General features: G+C 40.0%; 1 protein-coding gene across 4 annotated transcripts in view; it reads left to right on the forward strand.

The window, feature by feature from the left end:
• LOC117556539 (protein MTSS 2-like) overlaps positions 1-26676 on the forward strand; it is a 98296-nt gene that overhangs the window by 45004 nt on the left and 26616 nt on the right. For 2 of the 4 annotated variants that reach the window (XM_034231883.1, XM_034231881.1), the window contains exons 4-9: positions 19530-19614; positions 20337-20428; positions 21157-21231; positions 22857-22865; positions 25437-25594; positions 26504-26611. In XM_034231883.1, coding sequence (XP_034087774.1) covers positions 19530-19614; positions 20337-20428; positions 21157-21231; positions 22857-22865; positions 25437-25594; positions 26504-26611 — 527 coding nt within the window. The remainder of the gene's footprint in view (positions 1-19529; positions 19615-20336; positions 20429-21156; positions 21232-22856; positions 22866-25436; positions 25595-26503; positions 26612-26676) is intronic. The other 2 variants (XM_034231884.1, XM_034231882.1) reach the window with 1 other exon arrangement.

Consider the following 26676-nt stretch of genomic DNA (forward strand, 5'->3'; position numbering starts at 1 on the left):
CTCACTGTTAACCCTGTGTTCTAGTATGATAAATAAAATAACATTGTACCATGAAAATCAATGCATTCTAATAGCAGGTATATTTTACCCGTTGGCGGTTTTAGGTATACAGCGACCCCTGGCGGTTCTAGTGTTAACGTGCGAGTGCTATTAGGTCCCTGTGAGAATGTTTGTCCGTAATGCACATGCACATCGGCATATGTGGAGCCGTGTTTCAGTATCATGTGTGCTCTCGGTGTGTAATGAGTGACATGGAGTGTGAATTCCAAACACCTTTTCACGCATTGCATGCTTGTGTATGTAAGTCATGTTTCCAAGACTCTGTATGTGCTCTACATGCAAAGCAATGTGTAAGGAAGCCATGACGCGTAGTCACCCTCAGGGTTTCGTGCAACGTGTGTGTGGGAGACTTTCTTTCTTAATTGCTTTTGTCCTAGAATGCGTGTTAAGAAATACCAGCTGACTTGACTGAAGCTTCATCGCTGTCTAAACAATCCTGTAAACTAAAAAATGTCAGAACAGTCTGATCAAAGCCCTCATATTGGTGAATATATCAACCTTGCTGGTGTCCTTGAGCAAAACACTGATTCCTCTCAACACCTCCAGGGAGGATTTCCTGACCCCTGACCAAGCATTGTATTTCTTGTTTTGTTCAATACAATGTCTGACAAGAACATATGATTGCAGGTCAAAATCTTACATTTAAAAGGTCACGTCTGCAGCACCAGAAACAGACATATCAGCTTATTTCATCATTCTTGGTAGAGACATGCTGCTGGATCTAGGTCCATATGGATACACCTTGACATTGGTATCAGTCTTGTCTTATAACTCTCTAGCCTGTATTTCTAAAAATGTTGAAGTATTCCTACAATGTTTTTTCCTGAAGATAATAGACATAAAATGAGGACCAATTGGTTATCAGACTGTGGTTTTGAAGCTTCAATTTTGGAAGAGAGGGGTGAAGCTAGACACAACACTGAACAAGATCATTTTAGCACTCAAGCCTTAACTTTCATGAACTGAAAACACACTGAAAGGTTCAAAGCTCTATAAGATAAAAATGGACATACTTTATGAATAACAAGTTACTTGTGCCTTAATGCAAACCCTGCCTTATCTTCTATTTTCCTGTAAATAAAACCATTATTAACTAATAATAATCATGCTTCATTATAGAAGACTTCAAAGCTAGTAATTGAGACCATAAACTCATTAGGAACATGTTAACTGAGATAACAAACCAAGTCAGATGTAGGGTATTCTTTCATAGATTTCTATAGAATCTGACTGCAAGTTTTAGGCAATTTTGGATTGGCTGAACTTTTCAGACCTGGAGGTTGCCACTTGTTCAGATGTGTGCTGCATATTGGAAGTACATCACAATGCAAATACAGTAATATATCCTGTTCCAAAACCATTTTGGGAGACTTTGATTGTGTAATTATTTATCGCATTTATCTACTGGCAAAACATTTTTGTAATTTTAGGGCAGAATAAACAAGCCTTACTAGATTTCACTTTACAGTTATACATTAAGACCCGACCGGACAAAAATATGTGTTGCAGGCACGAAACACACTACCAATAGAAATACATTGCTTTTAAAATCGTTGTGTGACACGAAAAAAATGGGGAAATCGTGTTGGTGAACACGAATCAATAGATTAAATGTATTTCGTGACTATTACACGAAATGCCGTGAGACTGGGTTGCAAATTATGATCAACAGATGAATTGTTCAGGTCTGGATGTATTTTTTAGAGAAGTTGCCCTGGTTAAAAGGCTGAATCAGGGTAAAATGTATCTGAGATGATAATGTACTGTATGATAATGTTATGATATGGCTTAAAAAGGTTCCATCGACATTGCAATGTGTGCAGTCACATAGCACGACATGTAATGAACTCAAACATGTCATGCTATAACTTTTTGCTGCTTGATACAAAGGGTAAACTTGCTTAGCTCTAACTTTCCATGACTAGTCTACAAAAAAAGTATTTCTAGAACCCCACTAGCTCATATTTAAGGGTTGTTGGATACTAAGAATGTGTTGCTAATGAGTAACATTGAGGCTCTGCACAAAAACAGCAAACTAGTACTCAGGATCCTTCTTGATCAATTAATAATAGAACCAAAGCCTGCCGGAAATTAACAAGGCTCTGAAAAAATAACAGAAAAGTAAGAGTTGGTTGCAAAAGGAACACGTCAGCTGTATAGACACATTTTAGCGACGGAAAAGATGGCACTGAAAGGTCATCATCTGGTGAAAATGTTTTGTGTTTTGTCACGTCACAATATCTTTCGTAAAGCCCTCCATTCCGCTGAATTTGTGAGAAACCGTTCTGGCTGCATAGCACCTCCATTGAAGACAGGCTGGATATCATTCTGAGAGACACAATTGTGAAACCTCTCAGCTAGCTAAGATCAGGCCAGAATTGTTTATATAGCACTCTTTTTTTCCATCAACTTGCCTTTCGCTTACACATTGTTGATGGCAAACAGAGACAGGGAGACAGATCCAGAACAAATCCTTTTAAGTCCCTCTGAACTCTACTTGCTTCCTTGCTTTGTATTTTTTCCCACAATTTCAGTGTAATGTCAGGGCGATCCGGCCTTTCTGGTTTCACTTTCTGAGTAGCTATTTTTAGCAGCAGAAACTGTCCCTTGCCAACAACCCCCCAAGTTTTGAGTAAAATTATGTCCTAGCTGTCTTGAGGCCTACAGTTCAGTTTGCCTCGGTCTCTGGGGATAGAGTGTGTATCTGAATTCCAGTTTGTATATTCGTGTGTGTTAGTGTGTAAGAGAGATTTAAAGCCTCTATAATCAAAGCCAGAGAATGTGCATGCTTTCCCAGGCCCAGCTGACTCCACTCTAAACCATTACACCAGCACACTCACTGTTCAGTATCCTGCGTCTTAATGCGTCCAATGTGCTGGCTACTTGTGTGTTCATGTGTGCGAGTAAGGAAGTTACAGGCAGTCGGCTTAGTCTATGGTGGTTTGATGCTAATGGTTCTCTGTAATATTTATTTTTTCTTGCAGCTATTGCTGGTTACGTCACACTTTCATTATCTTTGGGTTTGATGTTGGACCTTTATTTTAAAAAGTGATGAAAAATTACGAAGGGTATTCACCTTATACTTTGCCTTCAATAGGGCACTTCCAAATTGCCTTATTGTGTGTAAGAACTTCCCGTTAAAGCATTATTTTTGCATGTCATTGCCAGTTTTATCAACCTTTACTTGCCAAATAAACAGTTTTGCAGGCAAGAAAGTAAGTATTTTGATTACCAATATGTGATTACATTATCCAAAAAACGTATATTTGAGAATGTACAGCAATGTTTGTAGCTGTGAGGAGCTGCTGGCTGTATGACTCACTCTCACTGCCATAACGGAAGACACAGGTCTGCACTGCAAGCATAGGCGGCGCGTGAGGCTCAGGTTTGGGAAGGCTAAATCACTAGGCTTGTTTGAGACAAGCGAGACCTGCGCAGACCTGCGCAATTTCGATCAACGTCTTGCTCGTGCGTTGCATGATGGTTAGTCATTTTGTCCGACTTGCTCTGGAGGCTCGCCTACATGAGACGTTGAAATCTCGCGGGACAAAGACGCCCGCAGACTTGAGAGCGAGGCGCGGCGGCGCAGTTCCTCTCCACAGGCTGCGGAAGCGAAATGCTTGATGGGAAACGACTCGCTGGTATCTCGAGCTGAGCGCTCATTGGTGGTTTTTACCACGTGCTGCTGATGAAACTCTCCAATTGGCTCGGCAAAAGTTTGTTGTTGTTTTGTGTCAGTTTTACGTCGCCACATCCATTCCCATTTTTCATCATTTTTCCACAATATTTATCATCATGAAATTAATATCCATATATTTTATACTATACTTGCACTGCTTACCGTTTTCATACTTTATATATCTTAGCATATTCATACACACTGTTCATACTGCTCACAGGCTGATATCTAGTGTATTCATACCCCTCACTGTTTATTCATCATTCAATTCATTCTATATGTTATTCTGTAGATTGTGTACATTACTTTTCACTTTACTGCTTGTTGCACCTGGTTAGAAGCTAAACTGCATTTTGTTGTCTCAGTACCTGTAATATGTGCAATAACAATAAAGTTGAATCTAATCTTGAGCAGGAACAAATGTATTTACTTAGTACATATCTGACATTAACGATTAAACACGTGTGCATTCTTTATAAATGCAAACCGAGTCAAGCCGACTCCGGAGGTGGCGGTATGCACCTTCTAGTTGTTTGCAATCCGCCAAAAAACCGAGAGAAGAAGAAGAAGAAGACGAAGCCGACTCCGAGCTGTCCGACTTCAGGCGAGCTTTTTGAGACCTCCCCCGGCTGCGATCGGCTACTCTCGTCTACTTTCGAGGCGAGCCGCAACGCGTCTCAAACAAGCCTACTTTGTTTGCCCGCCTCCGGCGTCTATAGAAAAGAGATCAACTCAGTGAAAGCTCCGCCTGCTGACCAATCAGAGCTCAGTATGCAGAGTTTAAATCTATCAAGTCATATTACAGGATAAAGGAAATAGTTTAAACTGCCGTATGCAGAGAAGACGCCGACGTGTCGCACTTATCATTCATATCACATCATCAATCACATCATCGATCATATAATATCATATATTTCCTTATCTGAGTCAGCTTCTTACGGAGTCCCCTAGGGGACATGGAGAAGAAAAAAAAAATTATTTTAACAAAAAATTAATAAAAAAGTTTTGCGAGATCTCGCAAAACCCCGTTGCAGTTTGTAGACGGTCCCTAAGCACTCCTCTCCCTCCTCCAGCTGCAGATTGTGACCAATTCTTGATGTTTAGCTCGGATGACGGCGCGTATCGAACTGTTCTGATAAAAACGACTCTGTAGCTCGTTGTCTTCCTTGCTATGATTGTAAAGTCATGTTTGTATTTTAACAACGTTATGTTCATGAGTTATTGATCTGCGAAATTCGAATCTGTCAATAACTCAGCTCAGAGGGACGTGCATGTCCCCTCGCTCTGAGTGTTCTCTGGAGGTGTCTTTCACTTATGTAAAACCCGTGCCTATTGCCAAGCACTGATGTTATATCTTTATATTTAAGGCCAAGCTCAAAGTAAAATCGATGAACCGCTCCATTGTTGTGGATTCTGTGTTGCCGTAGCAGCCGAACAGACCAGGAAGTACATTGAGCTAAATGAAAAGTATTGCGATATCTCGCAAAACATTTTTTTTTTCTTCTCCATGTCCCCTAGGGGGCTCCGTAGCTTCTCGAGCCGTATCTGGCCGTGCAACACTTACAGTGTCACATACTGTATGCAGAAGTATTATTTTAAGCAACACATTAGGCTGACTAAACACTCAACTCAGATGTAATTAAAGTCAGATCCACTCGTGTCTTAAGACGGGGCAGTGATATAAGTGACAGTGACGCTTTCAAACACTTGGTAGTTTATTTATTTTTTAACCAGTTGTTCTGTATTCACCTTGCAGGTGCAACTATGTGGCTTGTATCCTGGATTATATGTATAAGTCATGGATGTTTAAAGTTCATATTTGTCTAATATTAGTTTTTCATTAATGAAGTATGACGCTGCGCTGTCAGTACATACATCCATGGTCAGTACACTTGTCCCTGTTTGTGATTGGTCAAATGTAGCTAACCCCGCCCCTTTCACGTGAACGCGCTCTCAGCTGGAGAGAGAAACCCTGGCTTGATTTAGCGAGTTGATAACCAGCGCCGTAGGACCGCTTAGCGAGATCTCGTTTGTTTGGGGTAGTTAAGATAACTCAAACATATCCAGGGTCTGTTGAACTGGCTTCGTGGTACAGGGCACAGGTGGCTGCATAGCAGCGCTAATGTCAAAGACACAAACATTATATTTTTATTTTACCAGGATGCGACAAAAATATTTGGGAAGGCTTAGCCTTCCCTAGCCTACAGTACCCGCCGCCCCTGACTGCAAGTCTAACCATAGACTGTTAAATAATAATTACAATCTAAGACCCGCCCATTTGGCGATGGCTAGCTGGATAGCAAACATTCAATAGCTAGCTTATTAGATCAGGGTTGCCAACTCTCACGCATCTGGCATGTGACACACGCTTTCACTCTCAATCTCACGCTCTCACGCTGCCCAAACTATTCTCACGCCAAAAACAAGATGAACCGGTGATCGTTTTTGGTTGGTTATTTCCAATGTTGAGTTGACAGCTGCTCAAGCTGTGGATCCGCTCCCTCCCCGCCCCCACCACTCTTAACAACGTTAACAGACAGCAGAGCAGTGGGAGCCGGTTGGTCAATCCCGACCCGTATTGCGCATGCGCAGATGATCTAAGATCCAGTTGAAATGATAAAAAAGTAAGAGTCTGCTGCTTATTGCTCTACTAGGCCAAAATAGAGTCAAAGACTATATGAGAGTGAGAGTGCGTTAATTAATATATTTGGCAGTTTGGAGTAAGTCTATAGATTAGTTTGTGTTCCATGTATAGGCCTCTCACGATAATTAATTTTGTTGGATACATTTTCCCGGAAATTATTGCGATAAACGATAATATTGTCGGCACCGTTGTATGACCATTTAGACCACTGACATAATGATAATATATAATAATAATAATTCAAGTACATCCTTTCAAACTGCTAGTCACATCCTCATGTAAATGGCAATTTATCGAGTTCATTTTATTTATCGTACGATAAGTCAATGAATTGCTTATCGCGACAGGCACACAATAAAACAGTGGAAACAAACATGTGTTTGACTTTCATTAGTGAATGAAACTGTGTGTCCTTTATAGTCTGTGTCCAATATTGTGTATTTGTATATATTGTATATATATCCTATATATATGCTAAGGTCTCGCTGCTGACACGATAGCAGTCATGTAGTGCGCATATGTGTAATTAAACCCATGATATCAAAATCTCACTCCAGCCAGGTACCCAAAGTTGGCAACCCTGCTGTTAGATGGGTAGCTAAGCTAAGCTAGGTTACTAGATAGCTAATGTTAGCCAGCTTGATTTACAGATAGATATATGGATAGATAGATAAATAAGCTTTAAACTGGAATTTGAAAAGGGCCAGGCCTAAGGTAAACAGAAAGAACAATATACTGTATATTGCATCCACCATCTTGTTAGATTTAATGACAGGTAAGAGAACAACATACTGCAGATGTCTTTAATTAGTTGGTGACCAGTGATATGTGTGATGTTGAAACAGAAAGTTGAGAGCATCACACAGGAAGAGGAAATAAGTTGAGCTCTGTATAAGCAAGAAGAGAATTACTGTGCAGATTGAGAACTCCTGAACCCCCCCTAAAACACCCCCTGCTGTTTGATGCCTTCTGTTCACTTTCAAGTCAGTGCTTTGAACTGTGAAATGGTTGGGTTATTCCCTTCTGACAGGAAGCACACTTCTCTCCTGCAACAGCAGTCTGTGAGCATTACAAAGATACAGGGAAGAAAGTAAAGAGAAGCACAAAGATGGAAAACTATCGGTCAAGGTTTCTTTTATCTTAACACTGTTGCTCACCTTACTTCTCTATTTTCTTCTTCCAATAGGAGTTGTGATGTAGATCCTATTCTCAGACAGTATGTGTATATGTTCTATTCTACCCTATTGCATAATCAATATGTTGATATAGTACGTTTCCTGTTTAATTAATCAAGAAACTAATTAGGGCCAAATAAGAGCACCTACTGTCGTGGGATTTTTTTTTTAACATAACAGATATTTAGCTTCAGCTACCAGGATGACATACATTTAATAGACATGTTTAAAATAGTAAGCAAACATCAAACATACATAGAAAATACATTTTTAACTTTCATCTCAAAAACAAAATGAATGAAAGTACAACGTAAGAAGAACCTAAACTCATGATGTGCTAGTTCCTGTTAAGGCTAATAGATCTCTGAGACATTAATAGCAGAGAATCAGGGATGAATAATAATAATATAGACTGCAGGCAATTAGGCTCAGCTCTTATAAGGCCAGAAAGTATTTAGAAACCTTGGCAGGTTCTTTTGCTATTCGATAATTATTTGTAATCAAAGAGACAGCAAGCAATTGATTGGATTTCTCCACAAAAAAGAAGTGGATTATCTGTAAAGTAGAACACATGGATTTCTAGTTGTGGTTTTGTGTTCACTCTCAGTCCAGACATCAGATGACATTACCAAGAGAGAAATGTGTATGTCCAACTCACATAGTCTTTTCTTCTTCATAAGTTACATTGAACCAAGAGTGTACTTAATATTTGAATAAAAATAGATAGGAAAAAGGTAGAGATTATGTTTCATGGCTGCACCACTTGTTGTGCACTGTTTGAGGCGACACGGGTGGAAACTGACTGGCTGTGGCTGTACAGCTTCATCACAGCGGACGCTCTTCTAGGTCACAATCTCCAGGATGATGGGTTGCAGTTTATGTTAAACATTAAACATCCTGGCTTAAGGGCAAAACATTTAAATGCAAAAATATGACCAGTAAATGCTACTTTTGTCTCAGATTTTCTACATGCTACTATGGGTTATCAATCTTAGCCTTGAGAGCGTATGTCAGTTACATTGGCAAATGTATCCTCCTGTCACCATGGCAATAGCAGTTGCGTTGGAGAGATGTGTTCTGACAGGAAGTGACCCAGCCTTGACCTCGAAGGTCAAAGTTGGAATGTTGTGTGTGTGTGTGCGTGTGCGTGTGCGTGTGCGTGTGTGTGTGTGTGTGTGAATGTCGATTTCTACTGTCTATTGAAAGGCAGTAGGAGTAGGGGAACACCGGTACACATGTAACTCCTTTTAGATACATGTAATTTAAAAAGATAATTTAACAAGGATAAGCTAAAATCAACTTAATCAACATCTCACATGTGTGTTCTATCAATACCAATAAGTATGTTGTACAATTGTTGAACGCCTCTGGTTTCATCTGGCTTTGAATCGATGATGCACATGGTATGTTAAAAAAAGGAATCTGAAAATGTCCAATGTTGATGGCAAACACAGTATGTTAATATAATATTAAATTCACATTTACATTTTATAAAATGTTCTACAAAAACAGTATGACTTAGTGTCACACAGGAGAGCAGAGCAGCGTGAACCCGAGTGCAGGACACGATCATTTAAAAAACCAAAAAACACTATTTGTAGGTAAAACAGAGCAGGGCAAGGAGAGCAACATGGAACAGAACGCTCTGATTAACAAAAAACAAGGATCTGACAAAGACCAACAGAAAAGCAGAATTGAAATAGATGCAGGACTAATCACAAGGACAACACACAGCTGGGCAGGAAAAACACAAGTGCACCAGGTGAACAGAATCATGTAATCAAACAGGAGGGAAAACAGACGTAACACAGGGCTTGAGCACTTTTCAAAACAAAACAGGAAACACTGACAGATCTTGACCAGTAGAACAGTTACAAATTGAATATTACATAAAGAAAATTGGAAAATATTGCAGTAGGAAACAGTTTAAACTGATGTATAGTATGTGTTTCTGTATATAGGCATATTTGCCTAGGCTTGAAGAAAACCTCTGATTTAATTTTACTCAAACGTTTAAGCTGCGTTACTTTCGTTCTTAGTTACTTTCATACTGCATTGTTTTCTTTTTATTCACAGTTATTTATGTAATTCAAAACTTTCATTCTGCATATTTCCCTACAGGCTCACTCTTGTTCCTGTCCTCTTTTAGCTTGCAATATTTAAGCTGGTTTTCGGTTAGAGTTTGGACAAAACTATTTACAGTTACGTTATAACCAGGATAAATGTCTTTTTTCATACAAATGGGAAAACAACTATTTCAAAGAGAAGATAGTCCATTTATCAGGTAGCAGTGAATATACAAGTAATAATGCTACACAACCAGAGACACAGACATTATCCTAATGAAGGCAAACCATTTGGTAATGAAGGATGATGTAGTCGAGGAAAGTGGTTATAATTCTGATAGTGTTACTCAGACATTGTTTGACCATTTATTAATCCTGTTATCAAGATCGGTTCCCTTGTTCTAGTTGCAGATAGCGCTCAGCAGGGAGAACACCTCACATTCATCTTTTACATTCGTTTGAGCACAAGGTGCAGTGTTTCCCACAGAATTTGATTCTATTTGTGGGGGCACCGCACTGACCCCCGGCAAGAAAAGCCAAAGGCCGCTTAACCTATTCGGGTGGCCCACTCATCCACCCCCCCTCAAATAAGAAAATACATGCGAGTTCATGGCTACTGTAGACAACGTTCTTGTTGCTCTGTGTTGCGTTGTTAATGAGTGAGACACTCCGGAGTTGAGGATCTGTGGGGTTTATTCTCCCAACAATAACATTTACAATTCAGGCATTTAGCAGACGCCTTATTCCAGAGCGACTTACAATGACCAGTTACAGGGACATTCTCCCTGGAGTAACTGAGGGCTAAGTGCCTTACTCAAGGGCACACTAGTAGTGGTGTTCCAGGCGGGATTTGAACTCGCAACCTTCCGATCAACAGCCCACCTCACTATCCATTAGACCACCAAAATAAAAAAAATATATTTTTTTTTTATCAGATCCATTTGTGGCGGACGATATTTAATTGTGGTGGCCCGCCACAAATAAATCAATGTATGGGAAACACTGAGGTCTTTACTTATGGAGAAACCTTTCCTCCCCTTGCCTCTGATCTAAGCAGAAGGCAGACAGGTAAACACACTCACCGTCAGCTCATTTAAAATTGATGTACAGGCTGTAACAACACACAAGTCAACAGCTTTATCCTTGGGATCTGTGATACATTGCAACAGGGTTCAGATTCCCTGTATACTGGACATTATAAGATGTTCTAGCTGCTATAGTACCTTCTTTTAATCACGTCATTACCAAATATCTTCACTCATAATAATATTTGAGTCTGTTCATTTCCATTATCGATGATAAACTTATGAGCCTTCTTCTTAATCAAAATCCTTCCAAACCACGGCCTCTTGCAGCTTGTTCTTTAAGTATAATGTTTCATGCTGTAATACATTCCTCCAGCATGCGGTGTTTGAGGTTGGCTGCACACCATTCACCCTGGAACACACTTCAGTGTGTGTAGATGCCGTTGTATCAGAGACTGGTGGCTTGTTTTGGTGACGGTCTGCTTCGTTGTCTGGGAAGGCACGATCCCTGACTCGGTATCAAAGTGAGAGGAGAATCTAGGCCTCATGAATTATTCTGCTTTATCTACCGCTGCAGTCTCTCTGCTGCATCTTCCTGTCATCCTCTCTTTAATCTGTCTCCTCGTCTCCTCCTCCTTTGTCTCGCCCTGTGCGTCTATCTTTTGTCTCTAACTCTGCCGTCTTCTTATTGTTGCTGTGTCACCTCCGAGATGCTGGTGTCAGGGGAACAGAGGGGCGTTTTCCTGCAGACGTCTGTAACCTTGGCAACAGCAACCTCACCTGCTTAAGCATTAATCCCCAATCCTTGTTATGCCACAAGAGACACAAAAGCACCGTCATCCAAGACTCCATTTTCCTCTTCTTCCTTATATCTTATTTGGTATCTTTTCTCATACTGTCTTTCTCCTTTGATTCCTTGTTATCCGTCTTCGATGGTCGTGTTATTGGTCAATGAGAGCCAGTGAAGTATTTCCTGCACTTTTAGCACGTTGTGTTACATGAGATATCTAAGAAATATTCAATCATTAAGATATTGGAATGAAAAACTCCTTGGATGAAGAAGAAGAAGAAGATATACTTTATTCATCCCTTACAGGGAAATGCCTTTCCCCACTCTGTTGTGTTTCCACACATAGGGGAGGATATACGCAGAAACACAAAGGATCTACATGCACACACACAACCACATGCATGTAGGAGAGGTGGCAGAGCAGAGAGGCTGCCAGGTACCCGGCGCCAAGGGAGCAGTTTTGAGGTTATGTGCCTTTCTCAAGGGCACCTCGGCAGTGGCTTTGGAGGTGAACTCCAGCTACCAGCTCACTCCATATTATGTTTTGTGGTCAGATCGGGACTTGAACCAGCGACTCTTCGGTTCCAAGACCAAGTCCCAACAGACTGAGCCACTGCCGCCTCAAATGGTGGTGATATAGAAATAACATGTGTGCTACAAAGACGTTTAATTTAGATGTATTAATCAATTAGACTCCTTTTTACTTGCATAACATAGTGACATCACTATGTCACACTCACGCTTCTATTGACTAGCACTCCAACACATTGTAGGTGATAGGCTAAGAGGCGGGACATCTCTAAGAGGTTGACCAATCACAACAGATCCGGCCAGCTAACCAATCAGAGCAGACTGGACTCTGGTTTCAGACAGAGGGTGAAAAGAGGTGCTGCAGCACAGGCAGTATGAGAACAAGAAAGAGCTTTTTGAACATTAAAGCAAGGAGACATGTCACAAGAGACACTAAATACAAATATGTACCTGAACATTTGAAGAATTACCCTCTTTAAAAGTGAAGCATATTTTGTGTATTTCCACAATATTTGGATCCGCAATTCATCAATGTCCCACACCTAAACTGGCTGTATTTTGATCCCTAAGCCAGGTGCATATTGACTGAGCCCCTTTTTTCATTAGTAATGATTCGAGCCTCCCAGGAAACATAAAATGTCTCTCTGGTATGATTTAATTATATAGATTCATCCTTCATTTCAACTAACTGACTTGTTTTCTTATATGATGAAAGGTTGCTTCAAAGCTTTCGCTATGTCTTTGCAGTCATTGGCCTTCTTCACACTTGGATCACGCCTGAGAGGCATGTTAGCATTCCCTTCAACAGAATTGCTCCCACATCCCAGAAAACAGATGTGATTGTCATGGTTACAATGTGTCTAATGTTTATGGTTTGAAGCAATCAAAGTTGTGTATATGAGCAATTCTGAGGTTTGTAGTCTGGTTCTGTAATATCGTACGACACTGCGACAACTTTTTATTGGATGATTGATGTTAATTATAAACTGTATAAGGAGTGGACGTACTCACACTGACATCACCCATTGGTTTGTGGACTATAGCCTTGAGTTTTTGGTCTTTGGCCATCATGGGTTTTTTCAAATGAGGTAGAGCTAATTATCCCAGAACACTAAACAAGACCCTGTAAGGGGACTACATGTTTACAATTAACATTCATGAACTGAAAACACACAGTGAATCACACTAAATGTAATTTACGAAACAAACATCTCAACATATCCTCCCGGGACCCAGCCCATTGAAAATGTCCACTGTGGTGGACATTTTGTTAACATGCATCTCCTTTGACTCTTTTGAGCTACTCCATCAATCCCTGATGTGCTGTACAGAGGACATCCGGGGCTTTCCAGTGATATGTCATTGGTTACAATTGCATGCTGGGAAGTTCCTCTTTCTTTTCATCCAAAATGGCTGGCATACCAAAAACAAAACTTTATAGAATTATTATATTTGTACCATGGAAATCATATATGTTCTTGTTTATTAACATGTGAGGAACTATATAATTTGTTCTGAAAGCAATTAAATAATTCAAGTTTTCAAATAACAGCCCTTTTATAAATGTCCATTCTAGTGGACGTCAGGACCATCTTCATGGACTTTATGACTCAATATTGTTGCAGGAGACGGAACTGAAGCAGACATTTTCTGTACCAGAAAGTTCAGGGAGATACAGATGTTGAGCTCTCCGATGATGAGAGAGATGAGGATTTCACACCTGGGATAGAAGAGGGTCAAGAAGAAGGGGGGGGAAAGATGCAGGAGGCTCCATGAGTGCACAGATACAGACAGAGAGATGTCTTATTGTTATTTTTATTTTAAGTGGAGCCATGAAAAATGAGAGTTGCCTCAGGAATGCAAGCTTAGTTTCTATGAGCATGGTCAAATGGAGATCACATCCATAAAACTAGTCCAGATGACCCTACAGCCCGTGCTGACTGGAGTCCAATGAGGTACTTTTCCAGTACATTGACTACAAAGTCTTTGAAGATCTGGAAAGATTCACCAAAAAACTAGTTTTTTAATGACCAAATAAACAGCAATGTTCAGATCAATTACTTATTCATGTTTTAAATAAAGGTGAATGAATGAAAACTTTATTACAGACTCAGGGTCCAGATAAAAGACAAGACATTACATAGAAATGTATTATTGTATTAATATCACTCTATAACTATAATACGTTACATACTGTAGTCTATCTGTTCATTTTGGCTGTCTTTTCAAACTAATATGGTCCCGACGTCCTCTACAGTGGACATACTGTAACATTTTAAAATAAAATAAAAAAAGTCTAAATTGCAAGATGTTTTTTAACCCTAAATAGGTAGAAAATCACAAAAAAAAGGAAATTGGAAGACACTTTTGTTCATCGGGTCCCACTTAAAACTAGCGATTAAAAACAAAAAACAATTAGGGAAATGTATTTTTTTTTATGTGAAAAATCTGGTCATTTAATAATCTGAAAGGTCCATCTAATCGTAAATAGTCTCAGAATATCTAACCTAAATAAAACTTTTGATCTTTTCTCCAAACATGTGAATGAAGACTAAACTCATAACCACACTCACACATAAGCATGCATGCCCATGCTGTATATATTTGGGAGTGTGGTCATCACTGCAGTTCACTTTTGTAGTTGCAAGTTTGCTTGCATTTCACAGCCAATGAGGATAGAGAAGCTGACGAATCCCTCTGCAAGATCATAGATAATAGTTGCCATGGAGATGCACTGGTGGGAAGGCCACAGATGCCCCAGGCAAAGAGAGAGAGGGAGCATGTTATCATTAGAGAGCAGACTGTTTGAAAGAGGCTCATTGAGATTCCCTGGGAAAGCAACAGTATACCAAAGCATATGCAGTATATGTGTTTGCAATTTTCAATTAGAGGGTATTTGAAATCACTCTGGAATATGGTGGTCCCTGGGCAGCCCTGCACCTGTGCTGAAGGGAAATGGTTTTAGATGATTATTGTGAATGTGACATTCTAAAATGTCTTATAATTGTTGAGATTTAAAGAACAGCTGTTAGACATTTTCTTGCATTTCTATATTCTATGTTTTGATCAACAGCTGAATGCCCTATATGAACTATAATATAACATTGCACTTATACATGATTAGTATGAATGAATTCATAATCAAAATGATGTGTGTGTGTGTGTGTGTGTGTGTGTGTGTGTGTGTGTGTGTGTGTGTGTGTGTGTGTGTGTGTGTGTGTGTGTGTGTGTGTGTTTGAGTACTTCATTCTCTCTCTTAGAGTGAAGTTCAGACATTCATTTCCGTAGCTGCAGACAATTTGACATTAGCAACAAACATTTGGATTCCCTCCTTAGCAACAGGCCAAGATGTGCGCTGTCATGGAAACCGTTACAAACCTGTCACTGAAGATGGTTGCTAGGTGACGTGGGAGAATTATGACTTTGCCATTCTCTGGGCAGACTTCCACAACATTCAATCCAGTCATTTTATAAACATCATGTGTGTTATTACACAATTTGTCCACTGAGACAAATGTAACATTTGTGATATTGGGCTATATAAATAAACATTGATTGATTGATTATTACAGGTAGCCTGCTTCCTTATCTGCACCAGTATTATACAAAATGGAAATGTGACGTCACAAACAGCAAGTCGGCCATCTTTGATGACTCGTTGACTAACAATTGCGGCAGAAGAAGTAGCAGTAACCATTTTAATTTAAACTTTCAAACAAGGTCATTAGGCACTGTTGCATTGGTACATAAAGGACCATGGGTTTACGTTTCATTCGTTTCCAGCATGGAAAGTTTACCAAATGACCAGGTAGCCAACATTAGCAAGAGACGCTGCATGCGTTGGGTGGCAGCCATTTTATGACTGCTTAATGTCAAAATGAATCGCTGAACTACTGTACAGTTAAACAGACCATTAATAAAGGAATGACAATTCAAACATGGAATAAGGTAGTATATAAATACACAAGTCAATTAATTATGCATAATAAGCCATTGCTTTGTTAGCATTCTTGTGCTACCTTTGTCCAGATATTTGTTTTGTTGTCATTGAGCAATAGATTCAAAGGCCCTTAATACCCACTCTTCAGCAATTTAGACATGAGCTTCAAAGATGTACCATTTTTCAATTGCTGACAGGTGTATAGGCACCAACTCCATATAACAGAGAGGCGCAGAAAAGTTACGATTCTTTGAACAAGAATTTCATGAACAATTACCCATGTTATGCTCATGTCGACAAGGATATTTATTTGTTACATACTTTATTTATTTCCGATGTCAAACAGTTCACATATGACTGGTGAGAGCTGATAGATATGTGTGGATCCTGCCGTTGCTATGGACGCTTTTCTTCAAAGATGGCAGCGCCGCCCCAGAATGCAACATTTCCCTTTCTCTATTGATATTCTAAATAGCACACCACTTGGTTGAACAGAGTCAACGCTAAACTTACTTATATGACAAAAGTAGCTTACTTGTTAGTACAATTGATGTTTTGCAATGGATGAGTACCATGTATATGCGATACAACATTATACCTTATACTACATCTGTGAAACTACAGCACTAGTGTATTGTTCAGATCGGGTGGGTCCCTCTTACAAACACATACATAAACACTGGGAGCTCTGCAGACAGGAAGCACATCAACAGCAGGAAAGAGAGAATCCCTCCTTCTCTTTAAAGGGTGGTCAGAGAGACAGACAGAAATGGTGTATGGGGGTTGAGCTCAGAATACTTGTACACTGTATAAAGTAACTGTGAACTGATATTCACATCAATCTCCTGCTGGAAACAAATGTACAACTGTGTCTGTCTGTTTGGAGTACAACGACGGTTTAAAGCCTGAAAACACTTGCCTTCTGCCTCTGGAAACTACACAGATGAGAGTCATGATAAAACGATAGAAGTTGCAGGAACATTACATGTTACTTGTTAGACGCTTTTATCCAAAGCGACTTACATACTCAATACTGTGGATACAGGAGCAATTTGGGGTGAAGAGTCTCGCCCAGGGACACAGCGACATGCTGACTGCAGTGGGGTTTGAACCTGTGACCCCCTGGTCCCAACACCAACGCTCAACCCACTGCACCACACGCCTCCCGGTGTGCAAGAACAATGCAATAATTCTCCAGATTCTCCCCTGTTAAATGAGAATAAGTCGTTACTTTTAAATCCTATCAGCTGAAAGTAGATCAACGATTTCTACAAAAATGAATCAAAACAGAGCTTTGAATATAACAAAGTTTCACAACTGTTGCCTATTATTCTTGATGTTAAGTGCTGTAACAATTTATAAATGGGCAGTTTTTTTTTCTTCGAGAGTACAATAAACTGCACACACTTTTGAATACAACCCTTTTTTATGTGATAATAACACAGTAAATAGTGTTAAAGCACAGAGGAATTTCACAAGCCTCTCAGCTCTGTGGTAGTCTCCTATCCGGTGCTCACTCTGTTCTACTTTTCCTTTTTGGGGGATGTTCCTGTCCTTTTGCGTTGCAATCAATTTGATGCAAATGAACACTGACGTACACACATAAAACAAGCACAGTAGCTGTATTCCAGATGTGAGGAGCGTGTGTTCTGTGCCGCCCCTCATCTAAGCTGTTGATCTCCCGTGGAGTCTGAGAGGCATGGTAATAACAGACAAACAGGAAGAGAACCATCATAAACGACAAGATCAAACACACACAGACGCACATCACACACACACACTTGGCTGTAACTGCAGTCCCATGTTCCTCTCGCCAGCAGTGAGCTCATTAAAATGTGTGAGGCGACCCCTCTCGTCTTCATGTTGTCATCTCTTCCTCTCATTTAATTCATTTAATGTTCCTTTTCCTAGGATACAAAATATCACACAATGTTCTTATCAGCTGTATTACGTTGCTTCATTCTTTCTCTACATCAACTTCAAAATGTGCTTATTGATTTAGGATTAGATTCCACCGTCAACACACAGTACACAATACTGCAACTGATCGGCATGCACGGCATAAAAGTGTGTGTGTGTGTGTGTGTGTGTGTGTGTGTGTGTGTGTGTGTGTGTGTGTGTGTGTGTGTGTGTGTGTGTGTTTGGGGGAGGGTGGCTCTGCTTTAATGAATGGTTGCCGGGTAGAACAGGAGGTGTGAGGGAGGAATTTGTTAATTATGAATGGAGCACTTCTCTGTGGATGTGAACAACACACAGAGAGTGTGTGTGTGTGTGTGTGTGTGTGTGTGTGTGTGTGTGTGTGTGTGTGTGTGTGTGTGTGTGTGTGTGTGTGTGTGTGTGTGTGTGTGTGTGTGTGTGTGTGTGTGGTTTTACATTTGTCAGTGTATGGGTATGCACTGACTTGTAGGGAAATAACATTTCATATGAATGATCAGTATTTATTTTTCAAAATCTACTGTAAGAGATCAGGCAAAAGATATCCATTTTCAGGTCGTTTAGAATGACAGCATTTTAACTGTCATTCTAAACGTCTTGATCATTGAAGTGGACTCTATTGACCAATCAGCATTGAGTATTCAACCAAGCCATGTCATATTTTGTAGTAAATACAAATTTGGCTATAGCTAAGAACTTATGTTCATATTTAGGAAGTACTTGGACATAATCCACAGTATTTGGTCTGATGATGTCACACAGTTCTTCTCATTTATTCTGTAAGAGTATATAAAGAACGTTGACAGTTTCATTTGTTGTGGTCACTATGAGTGCTGTAGCTGTTATATTTATACGGGATTTGTTGAATGGATCAACTCCTTTTTTTCAAACACATATTTCTTTTCAGTTTTGGAAGAAAATACTAATCTGGTGCATAACATTTTGGAATAACAACTTTCTTCACTCTGCAATCCCTGCATTGGAATATGTAAGCCTGTCTAAGCTCTCCTGATAAACAGTGTCTCTCGAGGAAATCCCATTTGGCTGCTGTTTAATCTGAATGTTCCAGTGTGTACATTTCAGCAGTGATGATATACTGTATAAGCCTTACCTCTGGTGGAAAGCCTTTATGTGCACATCATCAGAGTGAAGCTCTCATCCCATTTCTCTTGTGGGTTCTCCACCTGCACAGCAGCAGTGTCAGTTTGGAGCACCTTGTTTGGAAGTTAACAGTCTCTGCCATCATTTAAACTGACTTAAACTTCAGGGTCATCTTTTTCCACACGGACCTGCTCCCTCTTAAAATAGACTTGTGTTTACAGTTGCAGGTTAGCTGCTCACACATCTGGGTCCCTGGGCGCTTGGGCTCTCGCACAAACACACTCACGAGACACCACTTTATTTGGATGAGGCAGGCAGTGTGTGTAGTATCTACGAAGCAGATCAGGGTCTAGTGTAAATACTGGCTGAATGTAAAAGGTGCTCATCTGTTTGAAGAATACATTGTTTTTCACCAGCATTTACTTTACAAAGCACACAAATAGCTGCAATGTAAATATTGAATGTGGCTTTGTGTTTTTTCTGTGGAACAAAATTAGGTTGTAAATGTGCAATGAAACTCGTAGGTAGCGTCTTTTGTGTGTATGTGCATCATCATATGAACATGGCTTTTTTGTGTTTCTAGGGGCGACCAGAGACATTGGTTCAGCTCTAACCAGGATGTGCATGAGGCATCGCAGCATTGAGGCCAAACTTCGCCAGTTCACCAAGTAAGATACATACTTTCCTTCTCACTTTTTATCTCCTTGTTTACCTCCTAACTTTGCTTCCTTTCCTTTCTTTGAAGACCTTACACTGTAGTCCATCAAGGTTTTTCAGAAGTCTAAGATAACTCATCTAATGCTGACCTTTTATTGTTGTGTTATGATTGGGCCAAAGCTTGGGGAGGTTCTTTGTCAGATGTATGACTTCCATTAGGATCATTGCTCTGTCTGTACTAATTACAAACCATCATTTGATTCTTCCTCCATTCTCCATCCTCTGTTATGACTTTTCCACAGCACAAACTATTATATTGATGCTGATGATAATGACGATGTTGATCTATAACCATGGTAATGACTGGGGTCTCTATTTTCCAATGCACTAATGTGCCACCATTGTGTACATTTTGCACGTTGACAGAAATATGTGTATGGATCTCATTCCAGAAACTTGGTGCTTGGTCGTCAGAATACGATGTTGCTACTGTTTACACCAAAGCTTGTCCTTATACTAGTTGATAGTAAAGCATATAGCATTGAGATATACGTGATGCAGACCATAGCAAACTTTCGTAACTCACCACATAGAAAGTATAACTGAAGTCAGACTCTTGTCAAGACACCACCCAATACAAGTACTTGTCCTTGGACTGTTTTGATTGAAACAAAGCAGCAGTTATTAATGTTGTGTTTGAACTGTCTCTCAATCTCTTCAATGTCTTTCACAGTGCTTTGATGGAGAGTCTGATCAATCCTCTCCAGGATAAGATTGAGGATTGGAAGAAGACAGCCACCCAGCTGGATAAAGATCACGCCAAAGGTACACACTGCTCACAGGTTATGATGCTAATTCATGACATCATTGCACAAATAGCATCCACCCAACTGAAGTTGCTTTATTGTATAAAAGTGTGTAATGTCTTGTAAGGTGCTGCTCTGTGGCGTACTAGTATTTTTAGGGTTAGGGTTATTTGACCGTTTATCAGCAGAAATACAAAAATACTTATAACCTGATTCAAGAGCAGAGATTGCCCTTCTAGTTGAAATGTTTGAAGGTTGGTTGGAAGTGAAGTATACTGTATTCAGACAGTAGATTCCTTATTCATCAATTATCCAGAACAATCACTTTATTCAACTAAGAGTCTCATTAAGATTAAACATGTATTTTACAAGAGTCCTGGTCAAGATACATGAGTCTTGGTCAAAACTCTAAAGTCACATGGAGTGGAAGGGTTAGGGTTAAGTCGCACTTTACTAATACCTTTGTTGTAAAAGAAAAAATCCTAAATAACTGATAAATAAATACCTGGTTTTGAGCATTATTAGCCAAGGTTGTTTATTATAATGTTTAATCGTTTGGTCCATTCAAGTTTTACAAAGTCCAAGGCTATGATTTGACTGTAATCTCTAAGGATCAGTATGTTTTGCTCTAACCAATGCAAAGTCTTTATCAGTTAGCTCTTGGCTTCTGTAAGCAAGATAATATGAGTTCACACAGAGGGCTTTACATTCCTGCTACTAAAGCATCTCTGTTCGTCCCGTCTCCAGAGTACAAGAGATCACGCCACGAGATCAAGAAGAAGTCATCTGACACCATGAAGCTGCAGAAGAAGGCCCGTAAAGGTAACGGTCAGCAGGAGAGCTCCGGCTCCTCTCACATTCAACAGGAAGTCACATTGTAGAGCTCAATCTGTTTTATTGCAAGCTTACAAAGACCACATCAATTATCTTCTGTCAATGGTGTTTATGTGTTGCTCCTATACTTTGTTTGTAGACACTGAGTTCATTTATACACCTGTTATCTCTTTGATGGTGTCACTGTTGCTAATGAATGGTAAATCCACACCAACAACAATTTTCCCTTGGCCAAAAATCCAAAATGATGATTTATGGTTTGTATCTGATATGGATGCATGATACATTAACATAAAAACAGACAAAGTTGCATTCAGTGCCAACACACACACACACACACACACACACACACACACACACACACACACACACACACACACACACACACACACACACACACACACACACACACACACACACACACACACACACACACACACACACACAGTACACACACAGAGAATGAGTCATTCACCGAGGTCAAGAACCGTAGCCTTTCTGCAGCACATAACAAAAGCTGTAGGTTTACATTGACATCTAGTGGTGATCAGTGGTATTGTAGTTATTCTCTTATTTGTCCTGAAACATTTCACTTAATGATGAAACAACCAATGATAAGTGTGTTTGCATGGACCAGCTTTCATTTAGTTGCCAGGCAGATCAATACACAAATGCATTATGTCTGTAATGTACATTTCATAATGTCTTTCTGTTTAATACATTAGTCTTTCGGTTCATCTCTAGGACTTTTTAAATGTAATGATTGAAATGTGATACATATGTATCTTGGTGGAATTATTATTAGTATTATTATTATTATTATTATTATTATTAGTAGTAGTAATAATAATGTATTTCTATATTATTTTCTATATTTTTTATTAATTAAAGGTGGGGTAGGTAATTTTGGAGAAACCAGCTGGAGTGCGCTAGAATTTGAAAATAGCCGGAAAAAATCTGCCACTTCCTTACAGAGACCCTCCTCCAACACACACGAACGCGCACATGACCAATGAGGGCACGAGATAAGTGTGTGCACAGATGGAAGGCTGACAGGCAGGTAGGCCATCCAGTTACTTTAGCCGGGCCGGCTCAGATGATTGGTCGTGCTTTTTACAGCGCCACGGCTTCCACAGACGAATTTTTGTATGGATTTTTTGTCAAAGCACTTAAGATATTCATTGCTATCAGGATGTTAAGAGCATTCCATGGAATATAACAACAAGTGTATCTCGAGCCGGTTTCTCAAACTTACCTACCCCACCTTTAATTAAAGGCGAAAGTAACACATACATGACAGAAATAGAAACCTTAAATGCAACATTTGCTGAAACTGACAGGATAATAGCTCAGTTATGTCTGTATGTTTGCTGATGCTTGGTTCATGTATTATTTCTGGATGTTTTGGGTTGTGTTATTTTGCTCTAACCTGTGGCTCTGTGGCTGTCTTGTGATGGCTTCCTTTTATACTAACCCTAACAATGAGTTCTGCTCTGTCTGCTCTCTCTCCCCCCTCTTTCTCTTTCCTTATTTTGCTTCCTTTTTGCCTCCCGCCCCCACTGCTACCGTCTTGCTGTCTCTCCCTCCCTGTGGTGTTTGTCCCCCTGTAATAGAGATCCAGGGTAAGTATCGCTCGCTACAGATCTGCTGCATCATCTCCTGTTTAACCCACATTCAGACTGTTCCTGCAGATTACCTTACAAGCATGTGTGTCGTGTAACAGTTTGTGGTTATCACTACTTTAGAGATACAAGGGGTAATCAAAAAGGTTCTTTGTATATTAGGGAATTGTTTACAACATGGAAAAGCCATAGAAGTTGACTTCAGGTGACAAAGAGAGCAATGGACCAGTGCTGGATTAACTGAGTCAACATAAATGAGTCTATGGTTACATGAATAAGCATGATTTAATAACACAGAATCAGTTTTATTACCAAGTAGGTTTACACATATGAGGAATTTGCTTTGGTATATGTGGTGCATACAAAGACACTGAAAGAAGAATACGTAACAAAATAAAATACAATAAAAATTGGACACATTTAAATATAAACCAAAATAACAAAAGCCTTGAATCTTTATTTTATCACTCGGCCTCAAAATCCGGAAACAAGACCAATCCAAACCCGCTCTCCCATCCAACCCTGCAACATATTACTCTTTACTCATATTACTAAGGTGCTTATTTTCTTTCTATGTGTCTTATTTGTTATGATAACTTTGAAACAGATGTCCACCTCCATGTATTTACAAGTTGAAGAAAAGGGTTGCGAAAATTAAACTTGATTAAAAGGAACCCATAAAACAACCTGGTTAATTTAATTAAAACTCCTGAAACACATTCACTTTCACCAATATGTTTCTCTTCAAAGTTGGGTCTTTATTTTAATTCCTTTATGATTTAACCTTCATTAAACCAGGAATGTTTCATCAAGGTTATAAGAAAGAAATCAAGGGACACCTGGCTGAGACGTGCAGCAGCACAAATGAAAAGAACACAACGTTACAGAAACAAATGCACAGAAAGGGAAACAGAAATGAAAAGGAACCAATTATCACGCATATGTTAAAGAAGCAGTTTTGTTACAAGTTGAATTAAAAAAAACATTGACTAAAATAAATCAGCCTTTTACAATGTTTTGTATTTTGGATGTAACACATAGCAAGATCAATGAAATAATATCTTCCTGCAACACATTCTATACTCAGAATACACAAATGCACTTTTTTCTCTATGGGCATTTTGGGACATAAAGAAGTCCATCATTATTCTGTGATGAGGATACAAAGGTATTATTGCAGCAGACCAATCATTTCATGAAATGCATTACCTTTTAGAGAACCACCATATGTTAACAGCCTGAAACAACTGATCATGAATATATCCTTTCAGGCCGGATCAGTTAGATATTTTTCAGAAGTATAAATTGCATGAGTACGGCAGAAATATCTGAAAGGACATAAAGTATGCTGCGAAACTGTGGACAGCTACGGAGCACACAGCTATGATTTAATGACTACAGACAGGGATTTGCAGACCAACCCATGTTTGGTAAGTGCATTCCATTGTGCAGTTACCGTAGCCTATGAGTAGAACAATACACAAATAAGGAATATTATAACAACAAAGCACTCTTTATGGCCCCTGAGCTCCATGTAATGCACATTCAAATTAAAAGTTAAATGTTATCTTCTTGAAAACATATGTGAAAGCAGCTACCATGTCTTTTTTAGCAAACTAGTTGCAACACATGAGTTTGAAAGGGTTTTTTTTATTCTGGTGACAGACAGAGTTCAGCTTCTACAGTTGTTTGAGTTATGCAATCTTCTTCTCTGACTTCTGCATGACTTCTGCTATTATCTTTGTAGTCACACCGCAGGCTTTCATTTTGCTCTCATGCTGCCACTCGTCTCTTGTCCTCTCTTTCACTGCATGTTGTGACACTACAAATATATATTTCATGGCTGACTTTCAATGGATTGCACTAGTTTGTGTTAACAGTAGGTAGGATTGAGATGTTTTACACCATACTTATCCACTTATGTGTCCTTTTCTGTCATCGATGCATTTCTGTGCAATCACAGCAAGTGACATTTTTAGGAAGAAACACATAGTATGTGTTTTGGCTCTGTGTTGTTATTACGGGAGATGTGCACACTCTCGCACATTATGTGTGCACATAGCGTGTTATGGATACATTTAGACTCTAGTCTTAGTTACAACAAAAAACACAGGCCGTTGTAGACTTGTAGGCCTATAAATCATGTTTTACCAAGGTTATCCAAAGCTCTAATTATTGAAGTGAAAGGGCTCTCATAACCCACCATATGTTATTATGCCAGCACCAAACAGGGGACCCACAAAGTTAGCGGCCAGCTACATGTGTTATTTAGCAGTTGGTGGAAACCAAAACAAAGCTGATAGACAGCGGTATGGATTCCATGTAACTTTTATAAGCATTGGATTACAATATCAAACAAGATGTTGCTGCTTACCTTGTTTCCCTGTGTTCGGTATGCTATGGTGACATTTCCTACACACACCTTCCACTTGTATTGTTTGCAACGTCATCTTCTTTCCTACCACATCACCCACATCTGAAAACCTCTCTTCTCCCGTCGTCTACCCTCATCTTCCCACTGAGCTGCTGGTTTCAAGCTCTTCTATATCATATGTGTTTCCCCCCCTGCAGGGCGAGTGGACCTGCAGCCCCAGCTGGACAGTGCCATGCAGGATGTGACTGACATGTGTCTGCTGATGGAGGAGATGGAGAAACAGGCAGTGCGCCGCGCCCTGGTGGAGGAGAGGGGGCGCTTCTGCACATTCATCGGCTTCCTGCAGCCTGTTGTGGTGAGTGGGGGGGGGTATAGTCTAAAGCTCCTTACACACCAAACTGACACCAAAGAACACGTCCCGACGGAACGTCTCACGTCTCCTGCGCCTTGCCATGTTTCGCACTGGAACACACCGCAAAGACTTCAGCCGACGGCCAAGTTGCACGTACGAACTGCGCATGCGTGAGTAGCAATGCGTGATATAAACAAACAACAAATAGCGTGTGCGTTCCATTTTCATGGGGCTTTCCCGAACCTGAGTCGAGAGCTGGAGGTAAATGAAATCTCAGATTTGCCTTCTTAATAGTTTGTTTGGGTCCCTCACTTCCGTTTCGCTTCTCATGCACTGATTCGCTAACCTGAACAGCCAATCAGAGTGATTTCTTTGGCCGACAGCCTAGCGATTCAACATGTCGAATCGGCGGAAGGTGTCGGCACAGCCGAAAATACATGACGGTGCAGTACACACCAATCTGAGTAGGGCGACCGGACGCTCATCGACGGCCAGACATCTATCGACGCCGAAAATCGTCTCGGTGTGTAAGGACCTTAATAGTTGCTGAGCAGCAGAGAGAGATTGGGGTTGAGTGCCTTGCTCAAAGTAAATGAGGCTTGTGTGATCCAGAATTAGGCTACTAAAAGTTACACTTCACTCATATTCCACTGGGAGGCAACATACTGCAATTTATCTCACACAGGTGTGTGTTAGTCTCCCATGGTAACAGTGGATGTGACAGTTACACATTTCCACACTTTTCACAAGGATTGTGGCCAAAAACATCACAGTCAATGAAATGATGATGCATCAAAGTTGCACTGTGGTTTCTACCGAATTCCTTTTGAATTCTCCTTTGTATTCTTCCTTGAACTCATGAGTGTGTTTTTACTTTACAAGCGCAGTGCATGTTTCAATCATGTTTTATAGAATGGAGAGATTGCCATGCTGGGAGAGATCACACACCTCCAGGCCATCATTGATGACCTCACTGTGCTGACAACTGATCCTCACAAACTGCCGCCAGCTAGTGAACAGGTACCACACACACAGACACACAAACAAACACACGTGCGTGCTGAAAGGAAAGAAACTAATGAGAT

Source organism: Gymnodraco acuticeps, unplaced genomic scaffold, assembly GCF_902827175.1.
Source record: "Gymnodraco acuticeps unplaced genomic scaffold, fGymAcu1.1, whole genome shotgun sequence".
Lineage (NCBI taxonomy): Eukaryota > Metazoa > Chordata > Actinopteri > Perciformes > Bathydraconidae > Gymnodraco > Gymnodraco acuticeps.